This window comes from Centruroides vittatus, unplaced genomic scaffold (assembly GCF_030686945.1).
Source record: "Centruroides vittatus isolate TY-2023 unplaced genomic scaffold, ASM3068694v2 contig_913, whole genome shotgun sequence".
NCBI classification, from domain to species: Eukaryota; Metazoa; Arthropoda; class Arachnida; order Scorpiones; family Buthidae; genus Centruroides; species Centruroides vittatus.
The window spans coordinates 454,908-473,275 of NW_027122602.1; the positions used below are offsets into that span (position 1 = coordinate 454,908).

Consider the following 18,368-nt stretch of genomic DNA (forward strand, 5'->3'; position numbering starts at 1 on the left):
AGGAAAGCAGGCTCATCATTTTGCCTAATTGCCCACTGTTTGGGCCATTCTGATCTGATTGTGTTGGAACAATAGGTAGGTCAAGGCACATATATTGCAGGCAGCTCTGGATTATCTAATTGTAAGACAAACATGAACAGCTGAATAACATCTTTGCCCACCATCCAGAGACTTACAGAAGCCTTGCTACAGGTAAATGTATGCCAACTGTTCATGTCCTGCAAATTAGTATATCAATACAGTGGTGCCTCGTATAACATACGCCTCGAATAATGGACGCTGCGAACAACGGACTTTCTGTTTGGCCGTTATGTGACTCAAGCAACGGACTGGCTGCGAACAACGGACTTTCCGGCATAATTGGTGACTGCTCCATGGGTGCATCTTTAATAGCAGTCACTCTGCGTCTCCGCTACTACAGGAGTGCGCTGCTGTTTGTAGGCATTTAGGAACGACGGTGAAAGAAAGAAAGATGGTGGCGCCCGCACTATCAATAGTATAGTGATGGAGGAATCTATAATCCTAAAATATGAGCTTTTAAAGGCAAAAGAAGGGTCCCAATTGTAAAATTTAACCATAAAATGGATTATTTGTTGAAAGAGCATTCAAAATAGCCACGAAAAAAATTCGTAAAGACACTTACATCACCGCGTGCGCTAACTTGTGCTTCCACAATTTCTAAATTTTCATTCATAAAACCACATAATGGACCCGGAAACGAAACTATCTGAGCCATGAAGGACGCCATGTTGCTTTCCACCATAAACTACCTCTACAAGCGGCCGTTTTTGCCATTCGACGACACGCGCTCCCACCGGAATTTAGGAATGCGTTCTGCAGGAATTTTTAAATGGATGTCGCTCGTGCAGAGTTATACGGAGGAATAAAAGAACGCACCCCATGTTCATTTTTTATGATACAGTATGGTTATTTTATGCTGCGGAACGAATTAGATGTTTTAACATGTATTTCTATGGGAAAATGCGTTTCGTATAACGGACGTTTCACTTAACAGACATGCACCTGGAACGGATTAAGTACGTTATATGAGGCACCACTGTATTGTTTACTTGTATTGGCAGTGGTGCCTGTTACAGAGCTGGCACCACCAGAGGGTGTGTAAATCAGACAGTCATGACTCATGAAACAGTAATGTTTGAATGTTTGGACTATGATACTCATTAGATACAATCTTTTCTAAAGTAAATGTCTGAGACTCATAAACATGTTTTTCTTGTCATACATTAATAACAAGCATAGTTATTATTAATGAAACAGTGCCAATACAGAGAGGCATGGACTGTTATGGACTGGAAGCATATTATCTTTAGAAATGACCCTAGTTGTTTGGTGCTGGACAACCACTGGTGAGCACTTCAATCCTGCATTTATTGTCTGTGGCTTATTGCTCCAACTGTTGGCTAATATGAAGAGCCATCTCCATTTCATATGACAGTCAGTCACTTCTAATAGGAGTGCAATGGACATCAATAGCACAGCAGTACATTTAGGAATTCCTGCACACTCATAAGTTGCCATTCATGGCAGGATTGTAAACAGTCATTTTCCATCAAGATAGCTGTGTGCAACCAAGCATTATGTTTTCCCAAGAATGTCTTCATTATGTTGCTAAACTTTTTTGGCCTGCCTGGTCTTCAGATTTGTCATCAATCTAGCATTTGGGTGGTGAGATGCCAGCTTTCTCTGTCTACAAATATGAGGTATCTGAAGCAGTAGTTGCATCATATGTGTCAAGATAGTATAAGATATCATTGTTTTCCTTCCCAACCATATTTTCACACATTCAGACAAGAAAGGTCCAATGTATTCAAAGTTTCTTTATATAATACCATTGTTTCACAGGAAACTGTCCCTTTGCTATGATATCATAACCACTTATTCGTGTGAATATGATGATGATAACATCAAAATTTTATTTGATTCCATTGCTCCTTCTTAGTGCATTAATTTTTTTGTCAATGAGTATATTAGATTTTTTAATGTAATTTTTAAAATAAAAAAAAAAGTAAATGCTGTAATACTTATTTTCCTTGATTAATAATTAACTATAAAAAAATTTCTGTTTATCAATAATAATTTAAATGTTGAAATTAGAATAGCTTTCTTTTTACACTATAAAGCTTAATTTTATTGAAAAAACATGCAAATATTGCAATTGAAAATTGATCACAATTCACCCATAGTTGTATTTATTTATCAACCAGTTGGTAAAATTATCAATTATCATATGTTAAAATATTGTTTTATATAGAAATTTTTTATACTCTGCATAAGAAATGAAATTACATATATTGACATAAGAATTAAAAATAATTTCATTTATATAGGGAGAATTAACAATAACTGCTGAAATGGAAGAATTAGAAAATTCCTTATTTTTTGATCATGTTCCTAAAACATGGACTAAACGAGCTTACCCATCACTTCTTGGATTTACTGCCTGGTATTGTGATTTAATTCTTAGAGCTAAAGGTAATTAAAACTTGAATTTATTAATATGTTGAGAATATTTTTATTTATAAAAGAAAGTAATTATTAATTATAAAATCTTGTTGTATTTAAGTAATTACCATTCTATTAAAACATCTAATAAATTCAAATTAAAACAAAAATACTAAAAAGTTTTATTTTTCAGATCTAGAATCATGGGTAAATGATTTTGTTCTTCCATCGTCTGTTTGGTTATCTGGCTTTTTCAATCCACAGTCTTTTCTAACTGCAGTGATGCAAGTTACTGCAAGAAAAAATGAGTTACCTCTAGATAAAATGTATTTACAGTGTGAAGTCACGAAAAAGAAGCGAGAAGATTTTACATCACCTCCTAGAGAAGGAGCTTATATTCATGGTTTATATATGGAAGTAAGTATGGAATCTAGATAGTAGATATCATATAGGGATTCTGGAGTTCTAAAAATGATAAATCAAATCATGGAACTCTTTCCTAACTGATAATAGATGTTAAATCAAAAGCTAATAATGCTGTGATCCAAAAAGTTCTTTCCCTTGGAAAAAACATGGTTTACTAATTACAGAAGATATTTATATTGCATTCCATTTTCTCAGTACCATTTGTAGTGTGGCTGTGAGCCGTATATATTTTGTAGTTATGTATTATTATTATTAATTATTTTCTCGGTTTCCTTTTTGTATGTATCGGGTTTTCTTGGTTTGTACCGTGTCGCGTGGAATTTTCTTATGATGTCACCTTAGGATACGTGAGAAGCTTTCTGATTGGTCCAGAGTGGGACAATAAGTGAAGCGGACTTCCGGAGAGCGGGAAATATAAATTGAGGGACTCTCACGATTGAGGACACTTTTTGGCTGCTTTTGGATTCGTCGAGGAAGGTTGCCGAGGAAGGGTCAGCAAGGACGTCGGAGTTAGACCGGGAGAACAGGAGTCTAGAAAGGGCGACCACTTTCAGTCGGGAAGCACAATCCGTTTCCATCGTAGTGTAATTGAGAAGTATCAACGAGGGACGTACTTCTGGTGACGTAAATTACGTTCAGGTATCGGAAAGAACTATTAGTTTTGTGAATTAACGTAAAGAAAAGGAACGCTTGGAACTCGAGATCGTGTTGCATTTACTTAACATAATACCGTGATTCGTCGAAGGCTAATATATGCAATTATTGTATAGAAGGAAAATGTGTATGTATATATGTATATAGAGTATTGTAAATTTCGTTAGTTTTAAGTCGTGTATCGTGTAAACTTGAGGGTTAGGAAGCATCTCGCGGTTATTGTACTGTTAGAATAAATTACTGTTGTTTCGCCAAATTCGTGCACGTGTAATTGGTCATTACTTGAGTCCTTAACATACATCCTTATTACATCCGTGGACTTAGATCCATCGGATAATCAACATTGGCGTCCGCGACAGGATATTGATCGGGTTGTTTGTTGTAAAAGGACCGACCAAACGTGCATCTTGTATTAACCCCTCATCCTACTGCCGCTTATATCTGTAATTATAGCCATTGGAATTGTAAATTATATTATTGTAAAACCAAAAGGTTTCGGTAAACTATGGATGAACAAATTACCAGCGGATCTTCAGGGGCAGGGGAATTGGGCAATGTGCCTATTGTAACGGGATTTATGGGCATGATCCCATGTTTTTCGAACCTGCCCGGAGATATTTTAGATGTGAGTAGGTTTTTCCAAACCGTCGAGAACGTCGCGTCGTTGGCAAGCTGGGATGAGACTGTGAAGGTCACCGTAGTTCAAGCCCGCCTAAAAGGTGAGCCCTTGTCTTTATTTTTCGATTTAAGGGACCAGGGCGTCATGAGCTATGATGAAATAAGGAGGGCTCTTATAAAGTGCTTTGGTCGTAAAGAAAAAGAACAGGACCCGTTTGATCAGGTATTAAAGATCTCCCAGAGAAGAGGGGAGAGGGTTTGCGAATACGGGATTAGGATTAAGTCGTTGTTTTCACGAGCGGTGACGCGCAATTCTAATTTAGCGACGCTTCGCGACAATGCTGTTAAGGAATGCTTTATAAAAGGACTACTAGCGGAGATTAGGAGGCAGGTGATGCAGAGGCGGCCGGACACCTTGGATGAGGCGATAGTAAAGGCCGAAGAAGAAGAGGAAATCGAATCGGCCTGCAACAAACGAGGTGGGATAAGTGAGGTATGCGCAAATGTTGAGCATGAAAGGGGGTTGGAGAGAAGGGAAGTACAATTGGGTAAGCGTGTAGAGGAGTTGGAGACTCAAATAAGGAGTTTGACCGAGTCCATGGCATCTTTACTCGAGCACATGAAGGGGAACAATAACCGCGAGAGGTGGGGAAAAGAGCGCCGTTGTTACACGTGTGGTGAAATAGGCCATATTTCGAGAAAATGCAACAAGAGAAGAGGTTTAAACTAGTCAGAGGTCATTTGAAAGGTCAGGCGAATGACCGGTTAGTTAAATTAGAACTGACCAGAAAGATCCACTTGTCAGACCGGGGGTTACCGATTGTAAGAGGTGTAATCCTAGGACGTGAAATTGCTGGTCTAGTAGATACAGGTGCAGAAAGGACCGTAATTAAGAATGAATTGACTGAATATATCAGGCGTGAAAATAGGAATTGGGTGGTCCCAAACAATTCATGTATTAGTGGGATGTCGGGAGCACTCATAAACAGTGATGAGGCCGTAGCAATCGAGTGCTGTTTCCACGATGGGAAAAAGGTATGCACGACAACACCAAGTGTTGGGTTTCCTGAAAGGGCAGGTTACGAGATGATCATCGGGATGGACATTATTTGCCAGCACCCTGGGCTGTTGGTGGGGATCGAATCAGTGGTTAAGGCAGATAAGCAAGGTCGTGAAGGGAGATTTTGTATTAATATAAATAGTGAGGTAGGGGTGGCAGAGGTAGAAAGAGAGGTGTGGAGATTGGATCACCTAGATGAACCGGTTAAGAGGAAAATAATAAATATTTTGAGAAAGTATCCGGACGCTATTGCTAGCGAAATTGCCGAGTTATCTGGCACTAGCAGACATATGCACTCTGTTAGCCTGACGTCGGAACGTCCGGTCAACGTTAGACAGTACCGAATTCCGTACAGTTACTTACCTGGCCTTAAGAAGCAAGTTAGTGAGCTGATAAAAGCAGGTATATGTGAGGAGAGCTCATCGGAGTGGAACTCTCCTATACATGTTGTTCCTAAAAGCTCTGGTGAGATTCGTATCACTTTGGACCTGCGAAAAATTAATGATATAACAGAACCCCAAATATTCCCGATGGCTCGAATAGACGACATCTTATCCCAACTTAATGGGAACAGATATTTCTCGGTATTGGACTTAAAAGCAGGGTATTTCCAGATTCCTCTAGATCCCAAGGTAAGACACATATTTGCGTTCTCCACACCATGGGGAAAATACCAACTTTGTAGGATGCCTCAGGGTGGGAAGAATAGTGGGAGGTTTTTCCAATACATTATGACGAAGATCTTAGCAAAATTTGTCGGAAATAGCTGCTTTGTGTTTCAAGATGATATTGTATTATTTTCACAAAGTTTGGAGGATCATCTTGAGCTTGTCGATCGAGTAATTAGTACATTAAGGGATGAGGGCCTAAAATTAAATCCGAGTAAATGCCAAATATTAGCAAAGGAGGTGAGATATTTAGGACATATTATTAATAGCGAGGGTGTGCGACCTGATCCCAACAATGTTGAGTCGATCAAGAAAGTGGAAACACCTCGTAGTGTAAAAGAGGTCCGCAGTTTTCTCGGTGTGGTTGGATTTTTTCGGAATTTTATCCCGTCGTTTTCCGATATCGCTGCTCCATTAACAGAACTCACCAAGAAAGGGAAGAGATTTTTATGGAGCCCAGAATGTCAGAGAGGTTTTGAAAAGTTAAAAGAGGCAATAGCAAGCCCACCAATTCTAGCTCACCCGGATTTTGATAGACCATTCTATTTGCACACTGACGCATCTGACAACGCGGCAGCTGCGGTGCTCGAACAACGGCACGAAAAGGGACTGGCTCCGATAGGCTATTTTAGTAGGAGATTTCAAGGGGCAGAAATCAATTATTCCACAATTGAGAAAGAATGTCTAGCAATTGTTTTAGCCTTAAGACACTTCAAATTTTTAATTCTAGGCCAAAAAACGATAATACTCTCTGACCATAAACCCCTTGTGTTCCTTAGCAACATTCAAAATGGGAGCAAGCGTCTGACTCGTTGGATAATGGAGATTATGGACTACCATATAGAAGTCCAACATGTGAAAGGCGTTGACAATAAAGTAGCGGACTTCCTTTCGAGGAACGTTAACGGGGTTCATCACTTCGATGTTGAATCTACAAGGGCTGTAATCCCTAATAGATACGAGATTGGTTTATCACAGGATCGCGATGAAACTTTTGGCCCCATAAAAAGGGATTTACTGAGAAGCCCCGGGAATAGAAATATTGGGAGCTATATGCACCAGTATGTAGTAATAAGCGAATGCCTGTATAGAAGAAGCCTCTTGAAGTCCCGTGACAAGTATGTTAGCCAATTATGCGTAGGGGAGGATCTTGCTAGGGAAGTGATTAAGGCTGTTCACGAAAACAATCTGTCGGGGCATTGGGGCGTGCGAAAAACTATAATTAACATTGAGAAACACTATTATATTCGGAATTTGAGAGAGAAGGTCGAAGGTGTCATTAAGACGTGTGAAAGGTGCCAGAGGCATAATGTACACAAAGGAAAGGCTCCTTTCCAAGAAAACGAGACGGCTGAGGCACCTTTCCAAAAGATTGCTGTGGATATAGTAGGACCTATCCGCACATCGAGCAGCGGTAACCGATTCATCCTTGTAATAGTAGATATTTTCACTCGTTTCGTCGAAGCACACCCTTTGAAGGACCAAACTGCATGGTCTGTGAGTAATACAATATTTAATGAAATCGTTTGTAGGTACGGTGCCCCAGAAGTAATTATTTCCGATAGAGGTACCAACTTTCTATCATCTTTATTCTCGGACTGTTGCAAGTGGTTAGGAATTAGGAGGAACATTACTACCGCTTATCGACCTTGTGCGAATGGCACGTGCGAACGGGTGAACAGATCGTTAGTCGAAATGATAACTAAATCCTCTGACGATGGGAGAGTCGAATGGGATGAAATGATACCTTCTGCATGTTTTGCCTATAACAATTCGCACCACACTGCCATAAATGAGTCACCTGCCTTCCTCTTGTATGGTGTTGATCCCCGTACCCCTAATATCGAATACCTGCCTGATGATATGTCTACCGATGAGCGTAGGGCATTCCTGGTCACGAAACTCCGTGCATTACGGGAAAATGCGAGTATCCATGCGCGAAATTACAACAAGAAAGGAAGGGATTATCGAAGCAAAGGGAGAACATTAGTAAGTTTTTCGGAAGGGCAGAGGGTTTGGGTGAGAAAGAAAGGTGTTAAAGGGAATAAGTTTTCTTATAATTATAAAGGACCCTTTCGGATCACCAAGGTGATAAACCCAACTACGTATCGTGTGGAGGGTTGCAATATGAAGGATCAGGAGACTGTCCATGTCGATCGCCTAAAACCTTGCTATGGCTATCCGATTTGTAATAAGAAAAAAAAGAGGGAGGATAGAGGAATTGTACTGGAGGATGATGATGAAGTCCTGGATGATCGGTTGGTGAGGAGACGTGGGGTGGTCACTAACACGCAAGGTGTTGACACAAGTGGTGTGCAGAAGTGCACTGACCTTGAGGTGCGTAAGAAACCTTATAACCTACGTGAACGCAAAATTGATTTCCGTAGTTTGCACTACGGGAAGTGAGTCGCTTGGGGGGGGAGATATGTAGTGCTACGCAACTATGTATTATTGTTATTATTATTATTATTAATTATTTTCTCGGTTTCCTTTTTGTATGTATCGGGTTTTCTTGGTTTGTACCGTGTCGCGTGGAATTTTCTTATGATGTCACCTTAGGATACGTGAGAAGCTTTCTGATTGGTCCAGAGTGGGACAATAAGTGAAGCGGACTTCCGGAGAGCGGGAAATATAAATTGAGGGACTCTCACGATTGAGGACATCTTTTTGGCTGCTTTTGGATTCGTCGAGGAAGGTTGCCGAGGAAGGGTCAGCAAGGACGTCGGAGTTAGACCGGGAGAACAGGAGTCTAGAAAGGGCGACCACTTTCAGTCGGGAAGCACAATCCGTTTCCATCGTAGTGTAATTGAGAAGTATCAACGAGGGACGTACTTCTGGTGACGTAAATTACGTTCAGGTATCGGAAAGAACTATTAGTTTTGTGAATTAACGTAAAGAAAAGGAACGCTTGGAACTCGAGATCGTGTTGCATTTACTTAACATAATACCGTGATTCGTCGAAGGCTAATATATGCAATTATTGTATAGAAGGAAAATGTGTATGTATATATGTATATAGAGTATTGTAAATTTCGTTAGTTTTAAGTCGTGTATCGTGTAAACTTGAGGGTTAGGAAGCATCTCGCGGTTATTGTACTGTTAGAATAAATTACTGTTGTTTCGCCAAATTCGTGCACGTGTAATTGGTCATTACTTGAGTCCTTAACATACATCCTTAATTACATCCGTGGACTTTAGATCCATCGATATCAACATTCTCAGTACCATTTGTAGTGTGGCTGTGAGCCGTATATATTTTGTAGTTATGTGCATGCATTTTATATTTTATTATTATTTCTATTTCTCTTTCATAGCTTTCCTCTTTTGTTCTATTGTCTATCTTTTCTGGAATTTCCTTATTCATACTTCATTTCCTTATACGGGCATAGTGAACCTTGTGAAACAATAGAAGAATATGTAGCCCGAAGGGCAATAGAGAGGGAGTGAGGACAGTTGGGGTTTGAGCTATGGAAGAGACTGATGTAAGTGTCAGCTATTCCAGTACATTTTGGCACCATGCAGAATAGACGAGGGACGTAAACTACTGAGGAGAGAGCCATTGAGAAGCCATCACATGATCTAAGGAACAAAAACGTAACCCCCAATTTTCGACATCAAAGAAAGATCCATGCAGTACAACATGTATAAAATGGTAGCTTTTAGGGTCTATGCAGGAGGGCTTCCTGCCAACTTGACAAGAATTGGCTTTATTTTCTTGGTTAGGTGAATACTTTTGTAAAACAATTAACAAATACATAGGTAAAGAAAATATAAATTACTGTTTTTTTAAATAATAATTTAACTACTTTTGTGCTAGAATGTAATTTTTTATAATATAGTAAATCATATTTGCAGTGTATTATAACAACTATAACGATGCAACTATATTTTCATAAAATATTTAAATAATAATAATGACCAAGTGTCAAATTGGCCTGGAGGCCAGATAGAATGACTTTAATTTCCTGGTAAAACAGATGATGTAAATCTAAAAAAGAATAATTGTTGAGGGAAATGACTCAACCATTATACTGAGAAAAGATTACTCAAGGAAAAACATATGCACACAATAAACAGAATTCTTATAAAAAGGTTACCAGAATGTAGGTCTATTATCTGAAAAGAACAGTTCCAACAGAACAGACTACAGAAAAGTGGTGAGAGAAATGATCATACAAAAATAAGATATACTCAATCAATATCAAAAAAACAGAAGTAGAATAAAAACTCAATCATAAACATAACAAACTCAAATTCAGCCCCAATTGACCTGACCTGACCTATTTTTCTTGCTGTTAGATAAATATATTGTAATTCATACACAGTAAGACATTCTAGCCTTTCCATGTTTATTACATAATTTTATATAGCTTGAACATTATTTAGAACTTTCAGAGTAGTTTCCTGAAAGCAATATTAAGAAGTTTAAGCCTTAAGGTTTGTTTACACAATATACTATAGTATTGAATCAATTTGTCAGATTAATTACCTGTATTAATCTGACTAATTGATTTAACGAATTAGAGAGTTTTATTCACTTTTCAAATTTCAACTATTTTTTTTAATTATTAAATTATCATCATATCATTAACGATAATGCTATATTATGCTACAGAATACGAACCTTGTTGTAATAATATTTGTGCAATTTTTTTTTTCATTTTTGTAGAATAAAAATAATTATTTTCATATGCATTATCATTAGCTTTAACTATATTATCCATGTATAAAAAAAACCTTCATTGATTTTCACATTAATTATATAAGTTGAATAAGATTCATCTCTATAATTTAAAGAAATGAAAAAGCAGTATTTCTATAGTTTTCAGTTTTACATTATAGTATTTTAAACTTCTGCACTTTAAAAAATTTCAAAAGTAGGGATTGTCTCATTTAGTAGGTGTAAAATGGAACAGTACATCACTTCAGCAGAACAAATATTTTTGGCTAAAACTCATATTGGTGAACTTTTATTATTATTTAATATAGATGATGATAAAAAATTCATATGATAGTGTAGTCTTCATTTATGCTGATCTTTGTTACCCATGTATGAAAATTTATAATTATTATACATTTTTGGATTATGATAGATTAGAATTCATCCAATTCTAATCTATCATAATCCAAATTCTACCATTTACCATATTGAGGATCAAGACCTCTAATCTTCACATATGTTAAGTCAACCTCAAGATTTTCAGCTTAAAATTCTGGACATATTAAAAATTTGGTGAATATTTATATACTGTATAATAGTTTAAAATTGTCATATATGATGATACATCAGTTTTCTAAGATTTTATTTAGATTTAAATGCTATCCAAGAAAAAATAAAATTAATACAAATTGGTTAAAAGTGAAATTTCTAATAATTTGTATTACTGTACTATAAGAAAGCTTTATTTGATGCTTTCTAATCACATCTTGTTAAAGTTCTTTTTTTTATTTTAGGGAGCAAGATGGAATACTTCAACAAACTTAATTGATGATGCTCAATTAAAAGAACTTTATCCAGAAATGCCTGTCATCTATGTAAAAGCTATACTTTCAGAAAAACAAGAAATTAAGAATACATTTGAATGTCCTCTGTACAGGACACGAGAACGTGGCAATACATATATCTGGACTTTTAATCTGAGAACAAAAGCAAATGCATCAAAATGGATAATTGGTGGTGTAGCACTTCTGTTAGAAAAATAATTTTAGTAATACACATTCATTTCTTTTCATACTAATTTGAATAAATATACAGTAAATTAAAGAAATCATTTTAAAATTAAATTGTAATATTCTTTCAAAATGAATTTAAAAATTTCAAGAATAAGGCTTTATTCCTACTTTTTATTTTTAAAAATGTTCATAAGTATTCAATGCAATATAAAAACATTATATTATAAAATGTTAGCTCTCTTAAATGAAAAATATGACTTTTTACATTTTTTATTAATAATAAATATTATATATATATAGTTTCTTTGATTTTTCAATGTTTAATGTTCATGAATATAAATATTGTAAATATTGATAAAAATTTTAAATTATTTATTCATCTTAATAAATATTTTCATAATAAATAAACTTGACAATATAATTCATACATTATTTTAAGATCACTGACATTAAAATAAGTGTTTACAGTTTAATAATTTATGTTCAAAGTCAACTTTTGCATACTATATTACTTGTTGTCAAATGCAGCTTCATTATACAGGGCATCTATAATAAATTATAAAATTAATTAATTAATAAATATATAAAAATTGTGTAATAATTCAAATTAGAACATCATAATATATAAACAAATATTTATTTACCTATTAAAATATGACTTCCATTTTTTTCTAATATTGCAATACACTTATACTTAGATTTTGTTGCTGCTTCCCAAACTAAAGTTTAAAAAAAAGTCAGTCAGAAGTGAAAATGTAACATTTTTCTATACATTTTAAATATTAAGAAGAATATAATTTATTTATTTTCAAATTTCAGAAATATTGCTAAATACCATACAGTGTCACCTATCTCTTGCCAAACTGCTGTTTAGTTAATAAATTAACCTTAATAATAGTCAGATAAATAATCTGACAGTTTGTTCAGTTTGTTTGGCACTACAAATTAAAGCAGACTGTTGTTTATGCTATTAAATATAGTGTACCTAAATAGTCCAAAAATCTAAATTGTCAATGTCATTAGGCTTCTAATGTTAAATCAAAAAATTAATTTTGAATTAAGTTAAATGACCTGCTTACCATGCACTTGTATTACCAATTACATTACCTAGATCTTTGTTTTCAGACTTACATTAATTTAGATGAATTTGGGAGAGATTTCAAATTATTCAACTTAAACAACATTAACCATTTATCTTTAGGCTAAATTACTTAATTTTGTTGATTTAATTATTAACCTAATGTCAGTTTAAAGATACATCTTATAGATATTTAAATATAAATGAAACTAAATTGATTTATTGATATGTGTACTTATTAAATATATCCAATAAACACCTTTATTGATGATTATTAAAGATTAGCATTAATTTCATTTTGTGTGATCATTTTTGCACATAGAAATTATTATTATTTTTTTTTTTTTTTGCTAACAATTAAATCATTCCACTAGGAAACATTCAAATACAAATTGGTTTTTGATAAATTTAACTAATGGAAACAATATATACTTATATTGATATTATATGAAAAACTGCTATTTATTTCATTTCATATAATTGTCACAGATAATGACTATTTGTAGTAATATTTCAGGTATAATAAATATAGATATAAATTTAAGTGAAAATTACATTGATATTGTATGACTGTTTTCATATGAAAATTTAGACTAAGAGCTTTTACCACAAAATAATAAAATTTTCATTTAATAATAGACATTTTATTCAATTTTTACTATTTAAAATTAGACAATTTAAAAAGAAAATTTCATTTTGTCATTTTTAATATGGAAAATCAAGTGGAAAAAATTATATTTAATTAATTTTTCCTGATTAACTTTCACTTAAAGTAAAGCATAAAATAAATGTATAAAATAAAGCATATCAACAATGCAGTAAGTATGCATTTGTTTAAAAGTTTTTAAATAAAATCTTTATTTTGAAAAATGAAATTATATCTTAAATATTTTTTATTCATGATAAATTTCAATTTCTACAGAATATAAATTGGATGGGTTTTATTGAACTAAAATAAATATTCCAAGAAATACAGCATATCATATTCCACTAAAGCAAGATAAAATAAGTTCAATTATTTTCACTATAAATAAAATGAAAATATTCTATCAGAAATTATAGATTATTATTATTATAAACTGAATAAACATGATTTGAAATCCTTTGGATACAGACTGAAAAATATAAAAATTGTAAAAAATTTATACATAAAAATTTAGTAATTGTAATCTGGTAATTTTAAATAATATTGATTAAAAACAAATAAAATATTTAGATATTAAAGAAAGAAAACCCTACTCAGAGGTTTAGCTTAGAATGGAAAGAGAAAATTAAGCAAGAAGGAATCACCAAGGGTGATCTGGACTGATAAAAAGGGAGAGGATGACTGTAAATTTGTGAATGCTCATGCACTATGTTACAGAGAAAAAGCACGTACAGTTTCCATTCAGGAGAAGAGCAAAAATACCCAACATCAGAAGGAACAGCTTGTTACACATCAAGCATGATAGTAGCAAAAAGTTGACAGGATAAAGACCATTTGTTCAACACAACAAAATCAAATATGCAGTGAAAAATCAACTTAATGCTAAAAAAGTATACAAAGTATAAAAATTATAATATACAAGAGTAAAACAATACAAATATACACATTTGAAAGTGTTGATGATGATTCAAATGAAAGTAACAAAATTCATGAAGAAAGTAGTTAATTTATATCATATAGAAAAGGGTGTCTGGCAATATTAATGTTTCTAAATTCAGTCAAGTGTATGAATTGTGTATTAAAAAGATAAAAAGATACAAATAACTGTTTACATGAAACAATCTGAGAAAAATATTTCAGGTGACTGGTGTAAGGATGACATCATTCTCAGTAACTGGTTGGACTTTACAAACATGCCCTAAATGTACTTTGAGAGCCATGCTCAAGCAGTTGATGTCAACACAGTGGCGTAGCGAACATAACTGGCACCTGATACTTTATTGGCACCCCTCTCCCCCCTCCCGAAACATATATAGTTTGTCTTGGAGACCATTTGGGCGCCCGGTGCATGATACACCCCTTGCACCCCCCCCCCGCTACACCACTGTGTCAACAAGAGCTTGAAATAATAATAGAATTATATAAGTAATAGTATTTCACTTTGTTTTAATAAGTGATATAATGGTGTACCATTGTAATGTCAAAGATGTCTTAAAAGTACTGCATGTTGGTTTGATTGCTTTCAGTTAGATCACATCTTATCCATGTCCTTGCAATAAATAACCATAATCTAACAATTTTTATCATTTTTATGAAAGTTTAGTGAAGTTAAAAGAAGTTTTAAAATACCATCAATTTCATATTTCAGGATAAATTAATTGAAAATGTACTGTACATTAAATAAAATAGGAAATTAATCAGAATATTGCAAAAGTTAGACATTAGAAAGTAGATAAGAAAGAAAACATTAAGGCACTTTGGAAATATGAAGGCACTGTGCCTTATGTCTTTTCCGGCCCCCCTTCGCCATGTGGTGGGTCGGACTGGGTAGAGAGATGTGTAAATCAGGGTTTGTAACCGAGGGTGGGAGATTTATTGGAGGGTGTGTCTCGAGGAGAAGTTAGAACGGAAGTGGAGAGAGGTTTATCTTGTTATTTTGTTAAATTAAAGGGTTGTCTTGTTTATTTGGATAGTTGTCTTTGTCTAGTCCCTACTAAGATAAATGGATTGCCCCTTCTAAGCGTCTACTCTATCAAGCACATTTGTTATCAATTTGTCCCATCGAAGAAATCACTAAAGTTTTCCGTGTCGACTCGTTCGTACATTGTATAACCTCACAGCACTATAGAAATCACCGTGGGCTCCCTAAAGGGCCCATAATTCCTATCCATATAAAATTAACGTTAATTTTGTAGGGGTAGAAATTTCTACATATTTCATTTTTTAAAAAACAAAAGGCTAAAGGGATCCCGCTTTGGACAGCCCTGACTGCTCGACAATCTGTTTCATAACAGAATAAATGAATGAATTTATGCAAAATAGAAGACATTAAATAATAATGATGATGATAATAATAATAATATACAAATATAGAATGATCATAAAGAACAGAGTTTTCAGAGCTCTCCGTAGAAAATTATTGGCAATTGTCGACAAATTTGGTATACATGATGTCCTCAATATGGGGTTTCGATTTTTGGAAAAAATTTTATTTCCAAATTTAGCCGCTAGGGCGAAATTTGACGCCGCTATTTCCTTGATTAGCATATTACGTACATTTTCTAATTAATTTCTGGAGTTAAGAAACATAGTGCAATAATTTTATTTCAATTTCAAATGTGGAACTGACGATTAGGGAAAAGTAATGCTGTGATCCTAAGTAATGTGTGCCAATTTTTGCATTTCCCTCTCCCCGGATCTGCTCAGATTTTTGCTTTCTAACGTCTCTAGTTTGTGATTTTCTGGAGTAGCTGTTAGAATTTGTATATGTTTTATTGTCTACCCAAATTTCGCCATTTAGTATTGTTTGAAATATAAGATGACATTTCATTCGTTTCTATTACCTAAAGGCACTTTGTTGTTGAACTTAGCTTACGTGAGCGTCATTACCCTCCATCGCCATATTGGATTCTGATGCTCTTTTTGTTGGTCTAACAGAATGTTATAAATTAAACAAAAAGCAGGAAGGGGAGCTAAATATATATTGTTTATACACACAATAATTAAATCTAACAATTTAAAATAAAATTGTGCTTATTCTCAGTTAAAATTTGCGAAGTTTTCTAAGTGATCATCTCAAAAACGTCGCACAAATAAAAGAAAAAAAACTCTTCTTCTGATGGCGACTATAGACTTATGATGACATTTGCTACCTGACCACAGCAAATCACACATTCACAATTCCATTCTGTTTTCATATACCTAAGTGAGCGGGATTGCACCTTGAGCGTCATAGCCCAACTTTCCCCTAGATCCATTTTAAATTTATAAAATAAATCCAAGTGAAAATCTTATCATATAGGTGTGGTAACTGCAGGCCTATATAGGGGTGTGTACTCTTTACTTCAAGTATTCTATTAATTAAAATATAGACAGAAAACATGCATAAATTTATAACAAAAAAAAATGTATGTTTAAGCCAAAATTGGAACTAGATCTTAAAGCAACCGAAAACTTAAAATCTGCTTCCAATTTTGGTTTAGGCCTAAACATTATTTTCTCTGGAGTTTGTATCATACTTCAAGAAAATCTCCGGATAGGAAATCTTTCTTTTTTAAATTCTTATATAAATATATTTAAAATGAAATAAAGTATATACTGAGTATGTGTCCGTTTTTTTGATACGGATCTAAGAAATCCAAATTTTCTTCTGTTTTGTTTAATAAATTAGACACGCCGTCCATGATGATAGTTTTGCGACAATCTGGAAATAAATGAAAAGTTAAATCTATATTTGTAATAAAAGTTTATTAAACACGGCTGATCAAATGTTTCGATCATTTTATATATATATATACATTAAGTCTGATAAAAATAAAATAATGTATTGTCCTAATATTTAATTATCAAAATTCGTAGCGAAGTACATAAACATAGTTTATTCGGAATGATTGAAAATCATGTTATCCCGACATTTAATCTGCATTTTACGATATTTTAAAAATTTATGTACATATTAAATTTCTCCAGAATATAATATAGAAAAATGAGATTAAAATACTTACCGCTAATATCCAAATTTTTGCAACATTTTTCCACAATATGGACAAAAACGTAAAGAAGTCGTCCCAACTGTTAAAAAAAAAAAAAAAAAAAAAAAACATCACTTAAAAGGCCCTTTAAATTATGCAATCAAATCCCAACATCAAATTGCCACGCTCGAACAGGAAATGCCGTCACACATTTGATATTACAGCACGGCTTGTTCTTGCATCCCCCTTAGAAATAACAAGAAGTTTCCACTTTATACTTTAACGACCGACTTTAATAGTTAAATCATTTCCTGATGATTATTATTTATATACTATTTTCTTTTAAAAACAAAGCGAAGCGCACTTTAAATGTTTTGTTCTATATTTATAGTAAAATTACAGTCTGCTCTATGTCAAGGCCATAATTTTCCATTAAAGAATGAACGTATGCCCCATTTCTGTCGGGCATATCTTTAACTAGCGTATATTTCTATTTAGAAAAAAATCGTAATTATTTTACGGTGTTTCTCCTTAAATTATTATTATTTTAAACATGTTTCCTCCATTTCGTAAAAGATCAATTTTGCAATTTATTACTGTCGTATTAGTAAATTTTTTCATAATAATAATAATAGGGGAATTTATACGTATCGAATATAGAAAATTACAATTGTGTACAGTACGTCGTGTCGTGTCCGTCACACTTCCGGTTTTTACTAAAGTTTTTTTTCTCGGTTGTCAACGAAGAATTTTAATCATACAATTTTTTTTTTTTTTTAAATGGAAATTCTTACCTTCTCTTCGTATTGAAGCAGTTCCCAAATCGGTATTCCGGAACTAAAAGCGGAAACGACGACAAAACAAAAACATAAACTGAATAATACAAAACGAGTCATTTTTCTTCCAGGTTAATTTCGTTATCGAAATCTTCGGGTCTACCTCTCCATTCCCGATTTATCTTCTATGCCAATAATAGGACAGATACGGAGAAAACCTCACACCAGTATGAAGCAACCACTTCTTCCTACCTGTCTGGCAGCATTAGCTCTGTCATCTAAATGTCGGTGATGATTATGAACGGCAATAACCTAAAAAACCGGTTTTTTTACTC

General features: G+C 34.0%; 2 protein-coding genes across 2 annotated transcripts in view; one reads left to right on the plus strand and one right to left on the minus strand.

The window, feature by feature from the left end:
- LOC136984322 (dynein beta chain, ciliary-like) overlaps positions 1 to 11,777 on the plus strand; it is a 215,241-nt gene extending 203,464 nt beyond the window's left edge. The window contains exons 59-61 of the mRNA XM_067281255.1: positions 2,349 to 2,493; positions 2,657 to 2,880; positions 11,344 to 11,777. Coding sequence (XP_067137356.1) covers positions 2,349 to 2,493; positions 2,657 to 2,880; positions 11,344 to 11,592 — 618 coding nt within the window. The 3' untranslated portion in view covers positions 11,593 to 11,777. The remainder of the gene's footprint in view (positions 1 to 2,348; positions 2,494 to 2,656; positions 2,881 to 11,343) is intronic.
- Positions 11,778 to 11,917: 140 nt separating this feature from the next.
- On the minus strand, positions 11,918 to 18,367 carry LOC136984326 (rhythmically expressed gene 5 protein-like). The gene is made up of 5 exons (XM_067281259.1): positions 18,052 to 18,367; positions 17,291 to 17,357; positions 16,885 to 16,989; positions 12,207 to 12,281; positions 11,918 to 12,108 (listed from the first exon to the last, which is right to left on the minus strand). Exons 1-5 carry the CDS (start codon positions 18,151 to 18,153, stop codon positions 12,071 to 12,073), a joined length of 387 nt encoding a protein of 128 aa, XP_067137360.1. The 5' UTR covers positions 18,154 to 18,367; the 3' UTR covers positions 11,918 to 12,070.
- Between the last annotated feature and the right edge of the window lies 1 nt (position 18,368).

Bases quoted from the DNA above. Each gene is read 5' to 3' on its own strand.
- LOC136984326 (XM_067281259.1), bottom strand. From the start codon at position 18,153: ATGACTCGTTTTGTATTATTCAGTTTATGTTTTTGTTTTGTCGTCGTT. The intron at 16,990-17,290 runs GTAAGTATTTTA...ATTTATTTCCAG, and splicing joins CAAAAATTTGGATATTAGCG to ATTGTCGCAAAACTATCATC. The intron at 12,282-16,884 runs GTATATACTTTA...TTTAAACTTTAG, and splicing joins AAAAAACGGACACATACTCA to TTTGGGAAGCAGCAACAAAA.